Source organism: Hemiscyllium ocellatum, chromosome 23, assembly GCF_020745735.1.
Source record: "Hemiscyllium ocellatum isolate sHemOce1 chromosome 23, sHemOce1.pat.X.cur, whole genome shotgun sequence".
Lineage (NCBI taxonomy): Eukaryota > Metazoa > Chordata > Chondrichthyes > Orectolobiformes > Hemiscylliidae > Hemiscyllium > Hemiscyllium ocellatum.
Window position 1 is genome coordinate 769,810 of NC_083423.1, and position 24,186 is coordinate 793,995.

Below are 24,186 nucleotides of genomic sequence, written 5' to 3' on the forward strand. Positions count from 1 at the left end.
TGGGTTTCAGAAGCCGGCAGAGGACAGTGGGAATTGTCACCCAGTCAACTTGGACTGAAGGTCCTTGGTCCTAGTGAGGTTGAGGGATCTCTTCATTTGCTGAAGAGCAAACATCATTGAAGTTGAACTCATCATTTAGTCAGAAACCACCTTGATAATATGGAGTGTCTTGTACAAATGTAGAAGGGCTATTGCAAACATTGTCATCTGTCTTGGTTTGATTCCTCAAGACATTAATAAACAGGCTCCTTCATAACATTGGGTGAAATTGGGCCTTAAACCAATCTGGAACTGAAAGGTTGATGCCTGTAAGAGTGGGGACTATGAACTTTGATGATCAAACTGATGCAGTGTACAACCATTTTAAATTAACAAACAAAGCAGTAACATGGATCCCAAATCCAAACACAACTTAGTATCAACATTTTTGACTTAAAGGAACTGATGTAAAATTCTGAGTCAATGAAATGAAATTGATCAAGGGCTCCTGTCTCTGCAGAAAGTGACCGAAATGTTCAGAATGAGGATAACATGACTCAATTTACTCAGAAGTCCCTGACACTGTAAAGGTTCACATTAAACATAGACACGCTGCTTTCACTGAATGAACCACCTGCAAATACTCACCATCACCAGGAGAAGATGGAAGAAACATAGAAGCCATTTGCTCCACCATTCAATGTGATGTCAGTTGATCCTCTATCTCAAAGCCATTTTTCCCCCTTTCTCCCAGACCCTTCATGCCTTCAAAATCTAAAGAAAATCTTCTCTTTCTTAGAAGGGAAACTCTGAACTGTTTCTGGGCTGTTTTGTAATATGGTTGAATAGGCCTATACCTATTATTGTTTTGCACTTTCCAGTTAGTCGTGACGTGTCATTTCTGATACAATGACATTATTCATGAACATAAAGCCTACATGTTGATATATATATAGGTTTCATAGATAATTCATTGGACGCATTGCTAGTTAGTACAAGTAACCCGCTGGACAAGTTGATTGTAAGATGGTAATATGATGTACTAATGTGGGTGTATTATATTTTCCAATTCAATGGAATAATCACCATGAGTCATTTATTCATGTTTGTTTGAAATGATCTGGAGGATGAAGCACAATGCACCAAGGGGCTCCCAGGGATGATTTTTTGAATGCATCTGCCTTCTCAGCCAAACCACTTGTGTGTTTATTCAGGAGTTTCTTATTAAATCATTATTCACCGATGAATACTCTGTTCTTACCCTACATTTAAGGATTTAATTGAATACAAGTAAATCTCTGGAACCAACTGACTACTACATCATTCCAAAGTTGCTGTAATTTGTTTCTGTTCCTACTTGTGATGAGAGTATTGAATCTTCACTTGTACTCAGACAAAAGAAAAATAAAAGATATTCTTAGGGAGTCTGGTCAGTTCAGTATTAACGTTAAATGCAGGGATCAGCAATGATACTCTGATCAGTCATTATACTTGCAGGATGCTCTAAACTCCTAAATTGTACTGAAGCAAGTTTTTCATAATTTTAAAGATCTCTATGATGTCAGTTCTCAGTCTTTTATGTTCTGAAGCCATTGAAGTTGCCCTGATAGTTTTATCTCTTTAGTCCCGGGTTCATCGTCTTTTGCTCTTACTCTTCTAGATGTTGAAAGACATGCATGTGGAGTATGCTCTCAATTTAAGGTCCTGCAAAAGCTTAAAAAAAACTTCTCAGCTTTCGAATTTTACTCCTTCAGAAATTGGTGAATGCACTGCAACAAATATTGAATATGTGCATTAACATACGTATATAATATAAAAGCCACTTGTTAAAATATCACAACATTTTGGGGAAACAAAAACACACAAGAAGTTGGAATAATAATGGGACAGTGGGATTTGTGTACATGTGAACAGGAGTCACAGTGTAGAGGTAAATGCAGGCTGTGGAGAAAAAGGCAGTTAAAATCCTCATGGGTCAGGATTAAGATTTTTATTTCTTCTTGGTTTACAGAAGTAATCTGGCCTTGGGAATAGGGAGTGTAATTTCAATGTTTGAGATTTATGGACTAGTCATGTGATAAATAGAGAGTCTTTTAGCAATAGTTTACATAGACACTGGCAAAATAGGCAAACTCATGGCTGATGTTATTTAATACAAATTCATAAGAATTGATATACCCTGCAGTTAAAAAAAATCATTTCACATGTCCTGCATTTGCTCGTAACTCTCAAATCAATTTCAAATATCTGAACTTTCAAAAATCTAAAGGACATGGTCTTCATTGTAATCTCACTTTAATAAGGTATTTTCCTGTCTCTCTTATAATGATCTTAGTTGAGTTTTTTAAAAAAGGAAAAATGTAAAGCGTTGAGATTTTACTGAAAAGGAATGAAGTGACAAACTATCATCTTTCCCCAGCTGATTTTATAAATGATTCTAAGTTTCAACAGGTATTATGCAATTAAAAATTAAAGTACGATTATTTTTGGATGTAAGCATTGACAACTGGCAATCTGTATTATGGTAATTAGTTTTTAATTATCAAATAAAGTTGCAGGGTTAATGGAAGGTCAAAACCTTTCTTTTCACTTGCTTTTCACTCTAATTGAACATGTTTAAATATTGAATGATACTAATGTTTGCATCAAAATCTGTATTCAGTTAGGTATCTTAGTTAACAAAGTGCTACTTCTTGTGAAATTAATTTCTAAGAAAACTTTTGTTGCCACAGAAAACCCAAAGTATTATGAATCATTTTCATTATGATGCTTCCACAAGCTAATAATCTCATGAATTTCAATGACATTTATGTCAACAACCAAACAAATATTTGCTATATTGTCAAAGAGATAATTTAATGATTCTGCTCAGACAATAATCTATCCACAGGTTTAATTAAAGAAAAACCTTAAACAATTGGGGAATGAACAATAACAGCATCATGGAAAAGATAACTATGCAACTACTCAGGGTTAATTGAAATGCTCTGTGGAATTATATACAACAGTGGTCTTGAATTTTAAGAAGCATGTTAATCCTTAAAGCACACATTCTGTGATGTTACAAGAACAGTGACACACACACACGAGTGTGCATACACACACACCTATTTGCACGTGGAGTAAATGAAAGCTTAATATTCAAGTCCAATTATGTCAAATAGGCAGCTGTTGTGCATCTTGTAGACAGGAGATACATTTGTTAAAACATTTCTTTGATGTTTTTATCACAATTGTATCATTTTTTTGTAAAAAAGAGACTCAGATGTTTCTGTTTCATGTATCTAAGACATGCCTTGGTGCTCGACGATGTTCTGTCTGACTTCGAGTTTTCACTTTTCTCTCCTGTACGCTGCTGTACTTCCATTTGCTGCCTGCCACTTTGCTTTTCTTTCTCTTCTTTTCAATGCACCACACTTTCTGGCAGTACTCCTCCACCCTCTGGAAGTTATTGTAACCTATTAGCTGGAGAAATTCCTTGTACCATGGCCTGCTTCCCTGATGGCTCCCAGAGTGCACTGTGCATGGTATTTTGTGAGGTCTCTCCTCTCCTTCAGTCTTGTGAAACATACTGTCTATTTGCTCCTCTACCAAAACATCCAGTTTGATTTTTGACACTATTTGAGTGAAGCCGTGTTCTCTTGCCTTGCAGATGTATGTTCCAGCATCCATTCTGTGAAGTTTGAGGAAGAGCAATCCCAGCTCAGTTTGAATCACCCGATCGTCAGTTTTGATCTATAAGAAGATGATAACAAGAAAGTCCTGAAACTAGAGTTTTGCCTGGTCCCTGTTGATAATGTTTATATTTCTGTACATTTCTACTCTGTTACCAAGCTGAGGGAACCAAACAGATTCTAAATTGAGATACCAGAAATTTTTCTTTCTGTCTCTGTCTAATTTACATACTCACACAATGAGTTTAATAACATGCAGATTGCAGTACCTGACAGTGGAATGTTCAATATCAGCCATCAACTCCTTTATTAAAATACTGGAAAACGAATGTAATGCAAATATTCTCAGTTTCAGTACATTAATAATTAGTAGATCTAAACTGAAGTACTATCATAAGGTTTTTAGACCATTTTATATGGTTTACATGTTCTCAGTAACTATATGAACTCAAATGATTCTTGACTGAAAGGGAAAGGTTTGAGCGCTACCACTTTATTTTTAGACCTTGAGGCAGGGAGCACTCAACATCTGAATCAATGTGCTGATGCCGGTCACTCACAGAGAACTCAGAATTTAGCACATGAGCCCATGGTTCAGTCAGGCTTGGACTCTTAATGATAGCCTCTCCATCCTAAAGGAATACTACAATTGTTACAGAGAAGCTGCCTCTGCCTGTCTGTGGACAAAGTGTAACAGGGAGGCATTATGGAGGAGCAGAAAGTGTGAGGTTTTACTGGTGTGGAACTAGAGACATTAGGTCAGGTGGGAACAGGGAGAGAAGTAATGTTCCTGCAGCACTACAGAGGGTGACTTTTCAGCGAAAGAAGACAGTCATTACTCATGGCTGGTGGTTTGTGGAACGTAAAATATTATATTGAGACAGTCAGTATTTTCATCTACATCAGGATTGAAGCTTCCATTAAAAAAAGAATTGCATGACTTTATTGTCCTGTTCTGAAAAATCTTCGTCTTTCCATGTCTCCCTTTGACCAACCACAGCTTCAAGATTCCATTCCTCCCCCTGAGCAACCACAATCAGTTATTGATGAAGGGCTTATGCCCGAAACGTCGAATTTCCTGTTCCTTGGATGCTGCCTGACCTGCCGCGCTTTTCCAGCAACACATTTTCAGCACAATCAGTTATTGGTTTATGAATAAGTCAAAACTCAGTGAAGTACAGAACATCAGGTTACAGTTCTTTTGTAAGAACATTTCAGTTCCAGAATTCAGCCTAGTTTTTCATGAACATGATAAAAATATAGATATGGTAATAAGCAATACTTAAAATGTATACAATATTACCATCAGTTAACAATGAGATTGCAAGAATGCATGATTTAAAAGGGAGAGAGACTGCAGGACCCTGAGGTATGAGGGATCTGGGTTTCCTGGTACATAAATCACAGAACCTTCATTTGTAGGTGCAGCTGTGATTGAGAAGGCAAATGAAGTGCAGTTGTTTATTATAAAGGGAATGGAATATAAAAGTTAGGATGACTTGCTACAGTTGCTGAAAGAAATGGCAGAAATTATAATAGATGTGTTAGTGATAATTTACCAAAATTCACTAGACTGGAGGACAGCGAATGTCACACTGCTGTTTAAAAAAAGGGTGTAGGCAGAAGGCAGGTAATTATAGGCCAGTTCCTCTCCATTAACATCTCTAGTCGAGAAAATGCTGGAGGCTATCATTAAAGAAGAAATAGTGAGACATCTTGATGGAAAGTGTTCCATTAGGCAGGCACAGTGTCGATTCAGAAAGAGATGGTTGTTTTTGACAAACTTACTGGAATTGTTTGAGAATGTAACGACTGCGGTGGGTGGAGGGAAACAGATGGATATAGTATATTTGGATGTCCAGAAGGTGTTTGAGAAAGTGCTGCATAAAATACTCATCCATAAGGTATGAATGCATGGAGTTGTGAGGAATGTACTAGCATGGATAGAGAGTTGGTTAACCAATAGAAAGAAGATAGTTGGAATAAATGGGTGTTTCCCTGGTTGGAGATCATTGGTGAATGGGGTGTTGCAGGGTTTGGTGTTGGGCCCACAACTGTTCATGATATATATAAATGATTTGGAAGAGGCAACTGAGTGAAATGTATCCAAGTTTGTTGATAACACTAAACTGAGTGGAAAACAAATTGTACAAAGGATGTGGGGAGTCTGCAGAGAGATTTACATAAGTTAAGTCAGTGGGCAATGGTCTGACACATGGAGTACAATGTTGGTAAGTGTGAGGATATCCACTTTGGAAGTAAATATAGTAGCTCAGAGTATTATTTAAATGGTGAAAGATTACAGCATGCTGTTGTGCAGAGAGACTTACATGAATTGTTAATAGTTCATTTGCAGGTGCAACAGGTAATCAGGAAGGCAAATGGAATATTGGCTTTCATTGCTAAAGGGATTGAATTTAAGAACAGGGATATTCTGCTGCAATTGTACAAAGTGTTGGTGAGGCCGTACCTGGAGTATTGTGCACAGTTCTGGTCTCCTGACTTAAAGAAGGATATACTGGCTTTGGAGGCAGAGCAGAGGAGGTTTACCAGGTTGATTGATTCCTGACATGAGGGGATTACCCTATGAGGAGAGGTTGAGCTGCCTGGGACTGTACTCAGTAGAATTTAAAGGAATGAGAGGGGATCTTATAAATTATGAAAGAGATAGAAAAGACAGAGGCAGACAAGTGGTTTCTGCTGGTTAGTGAGACTATGACAAGGGGAAATGGCCTCAAGATTAGAGAGAGTAGATTTCGGACAGAGATGAGGAGGAACTGCTTTTCCCAGAGAGTAGTGAATCTATAGAATCCAAGGATGCAGCAGATGCAGTTTTATTAAATATATTCAAGACAGTTGGATGGGTTTTTGCATGGCAGGGGAATTAAGGGTTATGGGGAGCTGAGGTGATGGACAGATCAGCTGTGATCTTAATGGAGGAGCAAGCTTGACAAGTCAAATGGCCTACTTCTGCCTCTATTATTATGCAAGTTGCACAGAGCATTACTGAGACCACATCTGGATTACTGTGTATAGTTATGGCCTCCTTATTTAAGAAAAAAATATAAAAACATTAGAAACAGTTCAGAGAAGGTTCACTCGATTGATCCCTGGGGTGAGGGAGCGATCTTATGAGTAAAGATTGTACAGGGAGCTCCTGTATCCATGAGGATTGATTGGAATGAGAGGTGACCTAATTTAGACATACAAGATCCTGAGGGGACTTGTAAGAGTGGATCGGTAATGACTGTAATGAGATCAGCCAGGTGAACCGCGGAGAACATGAATTCCTTGACTGGGGCTGATAATCTGGTCCAATCAGAGATCCCTAGCTGACAGATATAAACAGGAGGGGGCCTTGCCAAACTGGCCATAAACAGGTCCAGGCAGCGGGCCGTGGAGGCGGTCGTTAGGGCCGACTGCCTGCCCCTCTTCCGCGGTTACGTTAGGGCCCGGGTGTCCTTGGAGAAGGAGCACGCGGTGTCCACCAACACCCTGGAGTTGTTCAGGGAGAGGTGGGCGCCGCAGGGAGTGGAGTGCATCATTTCCCCCTCCAACTCTATTTTGATTTAGTCCCTGCCCTCCCCTTCACTGTTTTGATCACACAGCATTGCCCTTTGATGTGAAGGGCACTGCTTGTCACAGGCCACTCGGGTGTTTTCCTACTTTTCCTGGTGGTGGAAATTGAATAAAGATTTGTACACCTGTGTCTCTCACTGTGCCTCACACCTGCACACACAAAAGAAGAGAGAGAAAAATAAATAAATAAATAAATAAATAAATAAATAGGAATGTTCACACAGCATTGCCCTTTCATGTGAAGGGCACTGCTCGTCACAGGCCACTCGGGTGTTTTCCTACTTTTCCTGGTGGTGGATATTGAATAAAAAAAAAGAAAAAGCAGAGCATCCCCTTCACAAAAAAAAAGAAAAAAAAAAAGAAGAAAAAAAAATAAACAGGAGGGGGCCTTGCCAAACTGGCCATAAACAGGTCCAGGCAGCGGGCCGTGGAGGCGGTCGTTAGGGCCGACTGCCTGCCCCTCTTCCGCGGTTACGTTAGGGCCCGGGTGTCCTTGGAGAAGGAGCACGCGGTGTCCACCAACACCCTGGAGTTGTTCAGGGAGAGGTGGGCGCCGCAGGGAGTGGAGTGCATCATTTACCCCTCCAACTCTATTTTGATTTAGTCCCTGCCCTCCCCTTCACTGTTTGTTCACACAGCATTGCCCTTTGACGTGAAGGGCACTGCTTGTCACAGGCCACTCGGGTGTTTTCCTACTTTTCCTGGTGGTGGAAATTGAATAAAGATTTGTACACCTTGTCTCTCACTGTGTCTCACACCTGCACACACACACACACACACCATGGGTACTGGGGATAAAAATAATAAGCACTACCGCAGCTAGGCGGTAGTGTGGGGGTTAATAAAGAAAAGAAAAAATTAAAACCAGGTGAGCATTGCCCTTTGATGAAAGAAAAAGAAAAAAAGAAAAAAGAAAGAAAAAAAATAAACAGGAATGTAAAAAAAAAAGGAAAAATAAACAGGAGGGGGCCTGGCCAAACTGGCCATAAACAGGTCCTGGCAGCGGGCCATGGAGGGGGTCGTTAGGGCCGACTGCCTGCCCCTCTTCCGCGGTTACGTTAGGGCCCGGGTGTCCTTGGAGAAGGAGCACGCGGTGTCCACCAACACCCTGGAGTTGTTCAGGGAGAGGTGGGCGCCGCAGGGAGAGGAGTGCATCATTTCCCCCTCCAACTCTATTTTGATTTAGTCCCTGCCCTCCCCTTCACTGTTTGTTCACACAGCATTGCCCTTTGATGTGAAGGGCACTGCTTGTCACAGGCCACTCGGGTGTTTTCCTACTTTTCCTGGTGGTGGAAGTTGAATAAAGATTTGTACACCTTGTCTCTCACTGTGTCTCACAGCTGCACACACACCATGGGTACTGGGGATAAAAATAATAAGCACTACTGCAGTTAGGCGGTAGTGTGGGGGTTAATATAAAAAAGAAAAGAAAAAAAAATAAACAGTAGAGTTTTTGATCACACAAAAAAAGAAAAAAAAATAAACAGGAGAAAAAAAAATAAAAAGAAAAAAATAAACAGGAGGGTCAGACATCTTGCTCACGCTGAGACAATTGGATCAATGTCAAAGACTATCCACATGTAAATAAAGGATGGCTTGGTGATGGGATATCAGCAGGTCCTGAAAGGATGTTTCCCTGTGGGATGGATTAGAACAATGATACACACCTTCAAAATAAAGGTATTTCATTTAGGATAGAGATAGGAAGAATATTTTCTCTCCCAGAGGGTCATGAGTCTGTGAAACCTTCCCAGAGAGTAGTAGATGGGTTTTCACTGAAAAGTTTGAAGTTAGAGGTTACCAGGAGTTGATGGGAAAGTGGAGTCAAGGCCACAATCAGATCAGCCATGACCTTATTGAATGGTGGAGCAGGCTCAAGGGGCTTAATAGCCTCAGTCTGTTCATATTTCACACACATATATTTAGTACATAGAACAGTACAGCACAGTACAGGCTCTTCGCCCATTGATGATGTGCCAGCCTTCTACCCTACTCGAAAATCAAACTAACCTATATACCTTTCATCGTACTAACCTCCATGGGCCTATCCAAGAGCTGCTTAAATGTCCTTAATTATCTGATTCTACTATCATCACTGGCAGGGCATTCCACACACCCACCACTCTCTGTGTAAAGAACCGACCTCTGACATCTCCCCTAAACCTTCCTCTAATCACCATAAAATTATGTCTCCTCAAGTTAGGTATTTCCACCATGGGAAAAAGTCTCTGTCTATCCATTCTATCTATGCCTCTATGAAGGATCTGATATTACAAACTTTTGTGAAGTGAGTGCAGCTTTTGATAAAGATCCCCATGGTAGGCTCATTCAGAAAGGAAAGAGGTCCCCAACTAATCCCTGTGGAACACCATTGGTCACCAAGTTCCAGGGTGAACATTTTCCATCTATCACCACCCTCTGTCTTCTATGTGCCAGTCAATTCTATATCCAGACAGATAGGTTTCCCTGTATCCCATGCCTCCTCACTTTTTGAATGAGCCTACCATGGGGAGCCTTATCAAATGCTACATAAGGCATGCCCACACTTCCGTCACCACGCGTGACCCCGCCCCCACGCCGACGTCCGTCACCACGTCTAACCCCACCCCTACGTCAATCTCCGTCCCCGCCCCTGCCCCTAACCCCGCCCCCACTCCCAGCTCCAGTCCCACACCAGGTCCTAGCTCCCAGCCTTGCTGGATCTTCACCATCCCTCCAGACCTCCCCCTCTCTGAGGTTGAAGGATCAGTCCTCAGCAGACGCCTTACCTTCATTCCCCTACGCCCTCGGATTAATGAGTTCAACAAGCAGCAAGATATTGAACAATTCTTCCGCCGCCTTCGCCTCCGTGCCTATTTTTTCAATCAAGACCCCCGCCCACCCTCTGACGACCCCTTCTCCCACCTCCAACACACCCCATCCACCTGGACACCCCGTGCTGGCCTCTTACCCGCCCTCGATCTATTTATAGCCAACTGCCGCCGCAATATTAACCGACTCAATCTGTCCACCCCTCTCACCCACTCCAACCTCTCACCCTCAGAACGTGCAGCCCTCCACTGCCTCCGCTCCAACCCCAACCTCACCATCAAACCGGCAGACAAGGGAGGCGCACTGACCTTTATACCGCTGAGGCCAAACGCCAGCTCGCGGACACCTCCTCCTATTGCCCCCTTGACCATGACCCCACCTCCCACCACCAAACCATCATCTCCCAGACCATCCATAACCTCATCACCTCAGGGGATCTCCCATCCACCGCCTGCAACCTCATAGTCCCACAACCCCGCACCGCCCGTTTCTACCTCCTGCCCAAAATCCACAAACCTGACTGCCCCGGCCGACCTATTGTCTCAGCCTGCTCCTGCCCCATCGAACTCATCTCTGCGTACCTCGACACGGTTCTGTCCCCCTTAGTCCAAGAACTCCCCACCTACGTTCGGGACACCACCCACGCCCTCCACCTCCTCCATGATTTTCGCTTCCCCGGTCCCCAACACCTTATCTTCACAATGGACATCCAGTCCCTGTACACCTCCATCCCCCATCACGAAGAACTCAAAGCCCTCCGCTTCTTCCTTTCCTGCCGTACCAACCAGTACCCTTCCACTGACACCCTCCTTCGACTGACTGAACTGGTCCTCACCCTGAACAACTTCTCTTTCCAATCCTCCCACTTCCTCCAAACTAAAGGAGTTGCCATGGGCACCCGCATGGGCCCCAGCTATGCCTGTCTCTTCGTAGGATATGTGGAACAGTGCATCTTCCGCAACTACACTGGCACCACCCCCCACCTTTTCCTCCGCTACATCGATGACTGTATCGGCGCTGCCTCGTGCTCCCACGAGGAGGTTGAACAGTTCATTAACTTTACCAACACCTTCCATCCCAACCTCAAATTCACCTGGACTGTCTCAGACTCCTCCCTCCCCTTCCTAGACCTTTCCATTTCTATCTCGGGCGACCGAATCAACACAGACATCTACTATAAACCGACTGACTCCCACAGCTACCTGGACTACACCTCCTCCCACCCTGCCCCCTGTAAAAATGCCATCCCATATTCCCAATTCCTTCGTCTCCGCCGCATCTGCTCCCAGGAGGACCAGTTCCAATACCATACAACCCAGATGGCTTCCTTCTTCAAGGACCGCAGATTCCCCCCAGATGTGATCGACGATGCCCTCCACCACATCTCCTCCACTTCCCACTCCTCCGCCCTTGAGCCCCGCCTCTCCAACCGCCACCAGGACAGAACCCCACTGGTTCTCACCTACCACCCCACCAACCTCTGTATACAGCGTATCATCCGCCATCATTTCCGCCACCTCCAAACGGACCCCACCAACAGAGATATATTTCCCTCCCCTCCCCTATCAGCGTTCTGGAAAGACCACTCCCTTCGTGACTCCCTCGTCAGGTCCACACCCCCACCAACCCAACCTCCACTCCCGGCACCTTCCCCTGCAACCGCAGGAAATGCACAACTTGTGCCCACACCTCCTCCCTTACCTCTCTCCAAGGCCCCAAGGGATCCTTCCATATCCACCACAAATTCACCTGCACCTCCACACACATCATCTATTGCATCCGCTGCACCCGATGTGGCCTCCTCTATATTGCGGAGACGGGCCGCCTACTTGCGGAACGCTTCAGGGAACACCTCTGGGATGCCCAGACCAACCAACCCAACCACCCTGTGGCTCAACACTTTAACTCTCCCTCCCACTCCACCAAGGACATGCAGGTCCTTGGACTCCTCCATCGCTAGAACATAACAACACGACGGTTGGAGGAAGAGCGCCTCATCTTCCGCCTGGGAACCTTCCAGCCACAAGGGATGAACTCGGATTTCTCCAGTTTCCTCATTTCCCCTCCCCCCACCTTGTCTCAGTCGATTCCCTCGAACTCAGCACCGCCCTCCTAACCTGCAATCCTCATCCTGACCTCTCCGCCCCCACCCCACTCCGGCCTATCACCCTCACCTTGACCTCCTTCCACCTCCATCTCCATCGCCCCTCCCCCAAGTCCCTCCTCCCTACCTTTTATCTTAGCCTGCTGGACACACTTTCCTCATTCCTAAAGAAGGGCTTATGCCTGAAATGTCGAATTTCCTGTTCCTTGGATGCTGCCTGACCTGCTGCGCTTTAACCAGCAACACATTTTCATGCCCACCAGTCCAAGCAGCCATAAGCTGCACCATATGTTTGCAGCTCTTAAACACATTTCCCTTGCTAATGGAAGCCAACACAACATACACCTTCTTAACAACCCTGTCCACCTGGGTGGCAACTTGGAGGGATCTATGGACATGTACTTCAAGATCCCAGTGTTCCTCCACACTGCCAAGTATCCTGCCATTAACCCTTTATTCTGAATTCAAATTTAACCTTCTAAAGTGAATCATTTCACACTTTTCCAGATTGAACTCCATCTGCCACTTATCAGCCCAGCACTGCATCCTGTCAAACTCGTGTTGCAACTTGTACCAGTCCTCCACACTATCCACAACTCCACCAACTTTCATGTCTTCGGTAAACTTACTAACCCACCCTTCTCACTTCCTCATCAAAGTCATTTATAAAAATCACAAAGAGCAGAGGTCCCAGAACTGATCCCTGTGGAACACCAGTGGTCACCAAGCTCTGGGCTGAATACTTTTCATCGACCATCACCTCTGTCATCTATGGGCCAGCCACTTCTATATCCAGACAGACAGATTTCTCTGTATCCCATGCTCCTTACTTTTGAATAAGCCTATCATAAAGAACCTTACTTGCTACATTCATACAGCAAAATATTATAATATCAGATCCTCTATTAAAGAAACTAATCAACTGTCCTGTTGATGAGACCACACCAACGATCTCCTCAATATTGAATATTTGCAATAACCAGCAAATGAAAAGCTAAAACTAAAATGCAAATAATGCAAGTTCAGACATTTAATTGTAGAGTCGACTTTTTAAAAAAAAACTTGACCGGACTTTGTTTTTATGTCTATAATCTTTCATTTCAAAATGACATGCTAATATACAATCTATTTATAGGTTAGTATTATAATCAAACAGACTTAACAAACTATGACTTCATTTATTAAAATGCGATGTCAGAGACGCTGGATTGTACTGAAAGATATTTTTGATAGAAATGCCCAGGCACCCAAACATAAAGACAAAAATTAAGCCAACTATAAATAATAAAAGTCTTGGAAGTAATCACATTAATATCAGTATGAACCAAAACCAAAGTGAATATAAGGGCCTGACAGCAACACGAACTGCCCAGCTCAGAGCAGTCAATGGTACCAGCAAACTTTGATGGAGTGAGAAATTGAGTTTGAGGAATAAATAAACTGTGTTTCATGGGAAAACAGAAAGAAATGGAGTCTGATCTGAAGGTGAGTGAAAATTTATTAACTGAGATTTTGTGTATTTATTTGTGTTCAAGATGAATGAAAGTTTGCAGCAGATACATGGTGCTGGGTTATATATTCACTTTAACAATGAATCAATGTATTTAATGATGTTATTAACTCAGACTGGAAAAGCTTGTAAAATAATCTTTAGAGAAAAAGCATTGACTTTTATCAGCCACATATACCTCCATGGTGCAGAGACTTCAAAAAGTCAAATGTGGCTGACAAGTCAAGTTCAGGATTGTGTGAGATTGGGACAAAAGGCCCAGGAAGTTGCCAAAAGCAGCAATAATTCTGAAGTTTGGGAGGTTTTTTTTGCATACTACACAGGAGGAACAAGAAATTGTAAAAGGAAAAAGAATAGAATATAGATACAATTTGTAAAAAACCATAAAAATGGACGGTAAAGGCTTTGAACAAGCAAACATTTGGCTAAAACAAATATAGGTCAGGAGGAGTTATATGGGGAATAGAGAAATGGCAAGGCAACTAAATGATTATTTTGTTTATTTTCAGCTTCCAGAAATTTCCCAGAACTAGAGAATCTAAGTGGTGTGGGAGAGTGGGGAGTTTGGGAAATTAGCCTAAGTATGAAGATTGTCCTCGAGGAGTTAATGGGGCTGAAATTGGGGTAGCACGATGGCTCAGTGATTAGCACTGCTGCCTCAGAGCACCAGGGATGCAAGTTTGATTCTAAACTTGGGCAACTGTCTGTGTGGAGTTTGCACATTCTCCCCGTGACTGTGTGGGGTTCCTCTCACAGTTCAAAGATGTGTAGTTTAGATGGATTGGCCATGCTAAATTCCCCATAGTGTCCAGGGGTGTGCAGGCTAGGTGGGTTAGGTAGGTCGGGTGGGATGCTCTTCAGAGGGTCGGTGTAGAATAATGGGCCCAATGGCCTGCTTCTACACTGTAGGGATTTTATGAACTTGATAAATAACCAGGACCTGATGATCAATATCCCATTGATTAAAGAAGCTGGATAAAGAAATATTCAATATTATGGTATTTAGGGCGGCACGGTGGCACAGTGGTTAGCACTGCTGCCTCACAGCGCCAGAGACTCAGGTTCAATTCCTGCCTCAGCCGACTGACTGTGTGGAGTTTGTACATTCTCCTCGTGTCTGCGTGGGTTTCCTCCCACAGTCCAAAAATGTGCAGGTTAGGTGAATTGGCCATGCTAAATTGCCCATATGTTAGGTGAAGGGATAAATGTAGGGGAATGGGTCTGGGTGGGTTGTGCTTCGGCGGGTCGGTGTGGACTTTTTGGGCCGAAGGGCCTGTTTCCACACTGTAAGTAATCTAATCTAACCTAATCTTCCAAAACTCTATAGATTGTAGAATGATTTCTAGAGATTATAAGGTAGCAAATGCTTCCCAACTACTTAAGAAGTGGGCAAGAGAGAAATTAGAAACGACAGACCTATTAGCTTTGCTCAAGGAAGTACTAGAATCTAATGTAAACGATTAGATAAGTAGACAATCTGATTGTGCATTAATTTGAAAACAGTTAATTGTGTTTGATGAACTTTTTGGTTTTTTTTTAAAGATGTTACCAATAAAATAGTTAAAGTAGAGCCAACGAATATTGTATATTTCAGCTGCTCACAATATACATCAATGATGTGGAGGCGGGGTCCAAAATAATATTTCCCAATGTGGAGATGATACAAAGCCAAGTGGGAATGTGTGTTGTGAGGAAGGTATGAAATGGTTCAGGAGGATTGGACAGGTGCAGTGAACGGGCAAGAACATGGAAGATGGAACATAATGTGGAAAGATGTTAAGTCATCCATTTTGTTCGGAGAAACAGGTGCACTGAGCATTTCTTAAATGGTAAGAGGTGGAAAAAGGAAAATCTCAAACATACCTTGGGGTCCTTGTTGATAAGTCACTGAAGGATAACATGCAAATACAGCAAGCTACTGGGAAAGCTAATGGAATGTTAGCCTTTATCACAAAAGGATTTGAGTACAGGAGCTTGGTCAGACCGCACCTGGAGTAGTGTGTGCAGTTTTGGTCTCCTTATCTCAGGAATAATATTATCATTATAGAATGAGTACAACAAAGGTTCACCAGACTAGTTCCTGGGATGGTAGGACTGTCCTATGAAGAAACATTGCCTAAACCGGACCTGCAGCTTATGGAGTTTCAAAGGATGAGAAATTTGCCAAATATTTAAAAGGGATGGACAGGGAAAATGCAGGAAGGCTGTTTTTTCCTGGTTATGGAGTTTTGAACAAAGTGGCACAATTTAAAAATATAGGAGCTGCTTTATAGGGTTGAGACGAAGATAATTTTTAGTCATCAAAAAGCCGTGAACCTGTGGAATTCTCATCTCAGAGAACTGTAGAAGTACAGCCTGAGTATGTTTAAGGTGGAGGTTGATAGATTTTTAGTGACATACAGGGTTATGGGGAGTAATAGGCATTGAACTGTTCAATCACCCATGATCACATTAAATAGCTGAGCAGGCTCAATGGCCTATTCCTGTTCCGATATTCCCATGACGAAAAATGGGCTGTCATCCAGATTTTTCAGAATCACAGAATATTTACAGTATAGAAGGAGGCCTTTCAGCCCAGCATATCTGTGCTGGTGCTTTGAATGAGAATTTCTCTGGATGGTTGGTGACATCATCAGAAGGCTCATATGAATACAGATAAAGAAACAATTTGAGAAATATTTTCTCCTCACTCAGTTGATCAACCTAGGATCAACGTGTGGAGGCAAAACCAATTGCATGGCGTGGAATTTGTTGCTAACATTTGAAAATTTCTGAGTGAGTGTTCTGATATTTTGACCTAACATGATACCCTGATAGATTCATTACTGGTTACATATTATTCAATAACTCACCATTTGGCTTGGTCTCTGCACAGGTTTGATCAACATTCCATTTGTAATTGTGGCAACGATACAAATTGGCTTCTCTTCACTGCAACAACACTGCAGCTTAAATTCCAAGTTAGTGCCTGATCTGACTCCACAATGGAACACTGTGAGATCCTCAGAGAATGATGTTAGCATCACTCAATGTAACCAAGCTTTACATAATTGAAATGAGAAGCTGGCTGTTTTCAGAACATAAGAAACAGAAGCAGGAATAGGCCATCTGTTCCTTTGAGCCTGCCCCACCATTCAATAAGATCATGGCTGATCTTTTCTTGGCCTTAGCTCCACTTACCCGCGCTCTCAGCATATACCTAAATTCCTTTACTGTTCAAAAAATTATCTCTCTTAGCTTTAAAAACATTTACTAAGGAAGCCTCAACTGCTTCACTGGACAGGGAATTCCACAGATTTACAACCCTCTGGGTGAAGAAATTCCTCCTTAAATCAGTCCGAAATCTGCTCCCCCTTTTTGAGGCAATGCCCCCTTGTTCCAGTTTCACCTGCCAGTCAAGATAACCTCCCTGTTCCTATCTTATCTATTCCCTTCATAATTTTATCTTTCTATAAGATCACCCCCCCATTGTTCTAAATTCCAATGAATATAGCCCCAGTCTACTCAACTGTCTTCATAAGTCAACCCCTCAAATCCACAATCAACTTAGTGAGCCTCCTCTGCACTCCCTCCAGTACTAAGATATCCTTTCTCAAGTAAGGAGATCAAAGCTTTACACAGTACTGTCGGAGTGGCCTCACCAGTACTCCATACAGCTGCAGCATGACCTCCCTGTTTTTAAATTCTATCCCTGTAGCAATGAAGGACAATATTCCAACTGCCTTCTTAAGTATCAGCTGCACCAGCAAACCAACCTTTTGTGATTTATGCACAAGAACACCCAGGTCTCTCTGCACAGCAGGATCCTGCAATTCTTCATCATTTAAATAATAGTCCATTTTGCTGTTATTCCTACCAAAATAGATGACTTCACATTTATCAACATTGGGCAAAGGTCTGGCAGATGGAGCCCACTCATTTGACCAATCTATATCTCTCTGCAGTCTTTCGGTATCCTCTGCACACTTTGCTCTCCCACTCATCTTAGTGTCATCTGTGAACTTTGACACACTACACTTGGCCCCCAACTCCAAATGATCATGTATATTGTAAACAATTGGGTGATCAACCTGTTCATCAACATTACAGATTTTACAATGCGTCAGTGATTTGCCCATTATTGACCACAATGAGATTCAAAATCTCTTCCTCATGTAAGATTTTGTATCCTTAGCATATTAAAAGCTAAGGTTCATTCTACAAATAACTTACCTCATCTTGTTTCATGTTCCTTGTTTCCACAAACCACAACACTTTCGCTTGTGGCGATCTGGGATTACACTCCAGCAAGGTACTGTTTCTCTCAATGCCGTATAATAACCTTTCTCCTGGTTTTATGAATGTTTCACCTGAGCAAGGGAAGAAAGCGAAAGATTCTTTGTTCATGTAAAAACAAAATGATCAGTTTGTAATATCAAATCATGACTCAGCTTTGGGTTTCACACCAGCAAAAGTATATAATTTCTCCATAACTGTGTTTCAGCTGAAGGTACAGAGTATTCAGATATTCCATGTACGAAGAGACATCCTCATGCAGAACTGCAGTTTGTATTAATTATAGCCAACACGACACCTTCTGACCCAAAGATGTGTCTAAACTTGGAACATTAATTTTCTTTCTCCAAGGACACTGTCAGGCCTGCTGAAGATTTCCAGAATTTTTTGATTATATTTTAAACCTCCAAGATTTTACTTTTAAATCTGTTAAAGGTATTAGGTGAAGGTTAACTTTGGGTTTAAACATTGGAAACTCCTCTCTACACCTTAGAAATATTGTCAATGGATTTTTAACATTAACCTGAGCTGGTGAGTAGAGTCAGTTTCTTCACACCCGATCCACAAGTTAGTTCCCAGAGTGTTAAGGCATAGGAACATCAAAAATAGGAGTAGGAGTAGGCCAATCAGCCCTTCATGCCTGATCCAGCATTCAATATGATCACACTGATCATTCAACGCAGCACCCTGTTTCTGCATTCTTCTCATTAGGTCTAAAGGGATCACTGGATAATGAGAGGTTTTGGCCTCAACTGCTTTATGTGGCAGAGAATTCCATAGGCTCCCCACTCTCTGTGTGAAGACATTTCTCTTGAACTCAGTTCTTAATAGTTTACCCTATGTGACCCCTGGTTCTGGATTCCCTAGCATTAGGAATATCCTTTCTGCTTTTACTCTGTACAGTCCAGTTAGACTTTTATAGGTTTCTATGAGAACACCCTCATCCTTCTAAACCACAGTGAATACAGTCCTAATTGATCCAGTCTCTCTTCATATGTCAGTCCTGCCATCCCAGGAATCAGTTTGGTAAATCTTCATCACACTCCCTCCACAGACAGAACATCCTTCCTCACATAAGGAGGCCAAAACCGCACACAATACACTAAGTGTAGGTTCATCAAGGCCTTGTAGAATTGGAGCAAGACATCCCTGTCCCTGTACTTAAAGCCTCTCGCTATTAAAAGGGTAACATACCATTTATCTTCTTCACTGGCTGCTGAATCTGTAATACTTACTTTCAGCGATCAATGTATAGGTCAAGTTGCACCCTGCTCTTCCCCAATCTATCACCACTCAGATAATAATCACCTTCCTGTTTTCACTACTGAAGTAGATAATATCACTTTTATCCGATTTATACTTCATCTGCCTTGCAATTTTCCCACTCACTCAACTTTCCAAATTGCATTGAAGCATCTCTGCATTTTCTTCACAGTTCACTCTTCCACTCAGCTTTGTGTTGTCTGCAAACCTGGAGACATTATTCAGTTTTTTCTTCTAAATCATGAACATATACAGGTATTGTGAACAGTGGGGTCCAAACTCTGATCCCTGCAGTACCCAAGTAGTCACTGCTGGCCATCCAGTAAATTACACATTTATTCCTACTCTTTGTTTCCTGTCTGCCAAACAATGCTCTATCCAGGTCAGTACGCTACCCCCAATCCAATGTGCTTTGATTTAAGATTCAAACCTAGGAGGATTCTTGGAGGTGACCTAAAGATAGTGAATGAATTAGTCGTCTGATTTCATCATCCTGTAGTTTTTGGGAAGGTTCCTGTTGAAAGGAAATTAACAATTCCCCAGGGACACTGTGAGTCTCCCCACAGCACATAGACTGCAGCAGTTCGGGAAGGCAACTCACCAACACCTTCTCTAGGGCAACTAAGAATGGGCAATAAATGCTGGCCCAGCCAGCGATGCCCACTTCCCATGAGTGATTAAAATAAATGTAATTCCAGTAATTAAAAAAAGGAGGGAGAGGGAACACCTACAACTCTAATAGCTTGATGTCAGTGGTGGAGAAAATGTGAGGATCAATTAGAAAGGGTGTGATAAGTGAACATTAAGGAAAGAATAAATTTAGAAAGCATCAAATTGGGGGCAGTATATGAGAGTGGAAGGAGAATTGGGTAACTGACAGAATTCAAAATGTAGGAAGAAATGTTCGTAAGCTTGCTCACTGAGCTGGAAGGTTCATTTTCAGACGTTTCATCACCATACTAGGTAACATCATCAGTGAGAGTTTCTAGTGAAATGCTGATGGTATGTCTTGCTTTCTATTTGTGTGTTTAGGTTTCCTTGGGTTGGAGATGTCATTTCCTGTGTTGATGATGGCATTTCCTGTTCCTTTTCTCAGAGGGTGATAGATGTGTTTGTTGATAGAGTTTTGGTTGGAATGCCATGCTTCTAGGAATTCTTATGCATGTCTCTGTTTGGCTTTTCCTAGGATAGATATGTTGTCCCAGTCGAAATTGTGTCCTTCCTCATCTGTATATAAAGGTGCAGTGAGAGTGGGTCATGTCTTTTTGTGGCTAGTTGATGTTCATGTATCCTGGTGGCTAGCTTTCTGCCTGTTTGTCCAATGTAGTGTTTGTTACAGTTCTTGCAAAGTATTTTGTAAATGACATTAGTTTTGCTTGATGTCTGTATAGGGTCCTTCAAGTTCATTAACTGCTGTTTTAGTGTGTTGGTGGGTTTGTGGGCTACCATGATGCCAAGAGGTCTGAGTAGTCTGGCACTCATTTCTGAAATGCTTTTGATGTAGGAGAGTGTGTCTAGGATTTCTGGGCACGTTTTGTCTGCTTTTTTGGGTTTGTGTTCATTGGGTATCCGTGCTTTTTGAAGATACTGTATAGGTGATTTTTCTCTGCTCTACATAGTTCCTCTGTGCTGCAGTGTGTGGCGGCTCATTACTATTACAATCTTGACGGTTTCCTCTAATTTGTTTTGTTTAGTGATGACAAAGACGTCGTCCATGTAGTAGACTCAAAGTGTGGGTTGGTTGGCAGAGTTGTTTGTTCAAGTCTCTGCATTACTACCTCTGCTAAGAACCTTGATATCAGAGATCCCATGGGTATTCTGAAAGTTTGTAGGTTTTGTTGTTGAAGGTGAAGTGGGTGGTAAGGCACAGGTCCACTAGCTTGATGATGTTGTTCCTGTTGATGAAGTTAGTGATGGTTGATGTATGTGTCTTTGGGTTTTCTAATAGTGTAGTCAGTGTTTCCTTGGCTGATGTTGATGGATGTGAACAGGGCTGCTATGAAATGACTCGAGTAAAAAATGAGGTCTGCAGATGCTGGAGATCACAGCTGCAAATGTGTTGCTGGTCAAAGCACAGCAGGTTAGGCAGCATCTCAGGAATAGAGAATTCGACGTTGATGAAGGGCTTATGCTCGAAACGTCGAATTCTCTATTCCTGAGATGCTGCCTAACCTGCTGTGCTTTGACCAGCAACACATTTGCAGCTGCTATGAAATGACTGCCAGACTACTCAGACCTCTTGGCATCATGGTAACCCACAAACCCACCAACACACTAAAACAGCAACTAATGAAATTAAAGGACACTATACAGACAACAAATAAGACAAATGTCACTATCAAAATACATTGCAACAACTGTAACAAACACTATATTGGACAAACAGGCAGAAAACTAGCCACCAGGATACATGAGCATCAACTAGCCACAAAAAAAATGACTCACGATCATTAGTATCTTTACATGTAGATGAGGAAGGACATCACTTCGACTGGGACAACACATACATCCTAGGACAAGCCAAAGCGAGACATGCACAAGAATTCTGAGAAACATGGCATTCCAACTGGAACTCTATCAACAAACACATCAATTTGCACCCCATCTCCCACCCTCTGAGAAAAGGAACAGGAAATGCCATAACCATCACCAACACAAGAAACCTAAACACATAAATAGAAAGCAGGACAGAACACCAGCACTTCACTGGAGGCTCACTGACTATGTTACCTAGCATGGTGATGAAATGTTAGAAGATGAACATTCCAGTTCAGTGAGCAAACTTATATCCAGGATCTCAATCTGAGCTACAAATCTCCTCAAAACTCATCGGAATAAACGGTTAATTCTCAGAGATCAAACATGAAGTGTGAAGTCAGAAGATCAGACAGAATAAAAATATAGCATAGGATGACTAAAGAAGTGAAGGAAAGATAGAATATGAGGCAAAGCTAGGTAGAAATATAAAAACAGATAGGAAGAGTTACAGCATGGAAACAGAACTTTTAGTCCAACTCGTCCAATGCCAATCAGATTTCCTAAATTAATCTAATAGCATTTGCCAGTACCTGGTCCATATCCCTCTAAACCCTTCCTATTAGTATACCCATCCAGATGCCTTTTAAATACTGTAATTGTACCAGCCTCCATCGCTTCCTCTGGCAGCTCATTCCACATACACACCACCCTCTATGCGGAAACATTGCCTCTTAAGAACTTTTTAAATCTTTTCCCTCTCAACTTAAACCTATGCCCTCTAGTTTTGGACTCCCTTCCCTCAGGGAAAGGAACTTGACTATTCACTCTAGCCATGCTCCTCACAATTTTATAAATCTCTATAAGGTCACTCCTCAAACTCTGATGCTCCCAGGAAAATAGCCCCAGCCTATTCAGCCTCTCCTGATAGCTCAAAGTCTCTAACTATTTGGATACAGAACTGGCTCAAAGGTAGGAGACAGAGGGTGGTGGTAGCGAGTTGCTTTTCAGACTGAAGGCCTATAACCAGTAGTGTGCCACAAAGAATATTGCTGGGTCCACTGCTTTTCATCATTTATATAGATATTTTGGATTTGAACATGGGTGAGATGGTTAGTAAGTTTGCAGATGACACCAAAATTGGAGGTGTAGTGGACAGTGAAGAAAGTTAACTTTGAGTACAACAGGACCCTTGATCAATTGGGCTGGTGAGCCGAGGAGAGGCAGATGGAGTTTTACTTAGATCAATGTGAGGTGCTGCATTTTGGAAAGACAAATCAGGGAAGGACTTATTCATTTAATGGTAAGGTTCTGGGAGTGTTGCTGACCAAAGAGACCTTGGAGTGCAGGTTCATAGCTCCTTGAAAGTGGAGTCGCAGGTAGATAGGATAGTGAAGGCGGCATTTGGTGACCCGAACCATCCCTCACTGCCAGCACTTACTTTCCTAACTGCATGTTGGTCCTCCAATCACAGGCTGTTTCTCTCCTGAGTTTGCTGGGAATCAGCTCATTTTAAACTGTGAAGAGTAGCCCCTCAGTAATTCTGCTCAGGGGCTCACTATTTCTAAAATACTTCGATAAAATCCCCACAGTATGGAAACAAGCCATTTGGCCCTACAAATCCATATCAACTTTCCTAACAGCATCCCACCCAGAATCACCCCGCTACACTATCCTATCCCTGCACCCCCCCCCCACAGCTAATCTGCCTTAGCTACGCATCCCTGGACACGATGGGTAATTTAGCATGGCCGATGTTGAGGGAGATTTGCTCACCGTGCCTCCCCCACCGTGTACTTTCAGTCTCATTGATAGTCACATACCATTCGACTCTTGGTCTAGGCACTGCTGGATGGCATCACCATGTCGAATATCCTGCCTACGGTAACGCCTGCCAGAAAGGGTTAGATAAGCCAGTTTAAAATTCAAGAATGCACAATCCTCTGATAATATCTGCATTAACATTATCTTCCATAGACTTTCTCACAAAGAGGATTCGTGACTCCTTACCAATATTTTTGTGCTTTCATGAGTTCTCTCTTGTGGTGGAGGAGAGGCATTAATGTTCAACAATTTGCTTTTATTTCAGATCATGTGAAGAATAAAGGCTCCACATTTCTGTCAAGTTTATCAATGGGCAGTCCAACACTGAATATATACGTGACAAGTTATAAGTTATACGTTATACGTTATAAGTTATATGTGACAAGATTGAATTGGGCAAATAACAAATCTAAGGTGTTTGAATTCAAAAGACAATGATTCAAATCTGACAATGTCATGGCACCATGAAAAATAATTGGCAAAGAAATTGTATAAATGGTATCAACTTGACATGGATTTGTACCACATGATAACGCTCCTTTCACAGTGTCTGTCCTGCATCTGAAACTCAATGACAAAACAAGCTGTTTTTGGAGGTTCATTTCAAATTCTCTATGTCATTTTAATCTGTTTCAAATTTAACATGCTAGAATATTTTCTGAATGAATGGAAAGTAAAAAAAAAGATGCTGA

General features: G+C 42.2%; 1 protein-coding gene across 1 annotated transcript in view; it reads right to left on the bottom strand.

Moving 5' to 3' along the window:
- Window positions 1-2,852: 2,852 nt before the first annotated feature.
- The window catches only part of LOC132826828 (semaphorin-3E-like), a 328,532-nt gene continuing 307,198 nt past the window's right edge, over window positions 2,853-24,186 (bottom strand). The window contains exons 15-17 of the mRNA XM_060843075.1: window positions 23,494-23,561; window positions 17,870-18,006; window positions 2,853-3,714 (exon numbers count right to left, since the gene is read on the bottom strand). Coding sequence (XP_060699058.1) covers window positions 3,256-3,714; window positions 17,870-18,006; window positions 23,494-23,561 — 664 coding nt within the window. The 3' untranslated portion in view covers window positions 2,853-3,255. The remainder of the gene's footprint in view (window positions 3,715-17,869; window positions 18,007-23,493; window positions 23,562-24,186) is intronic.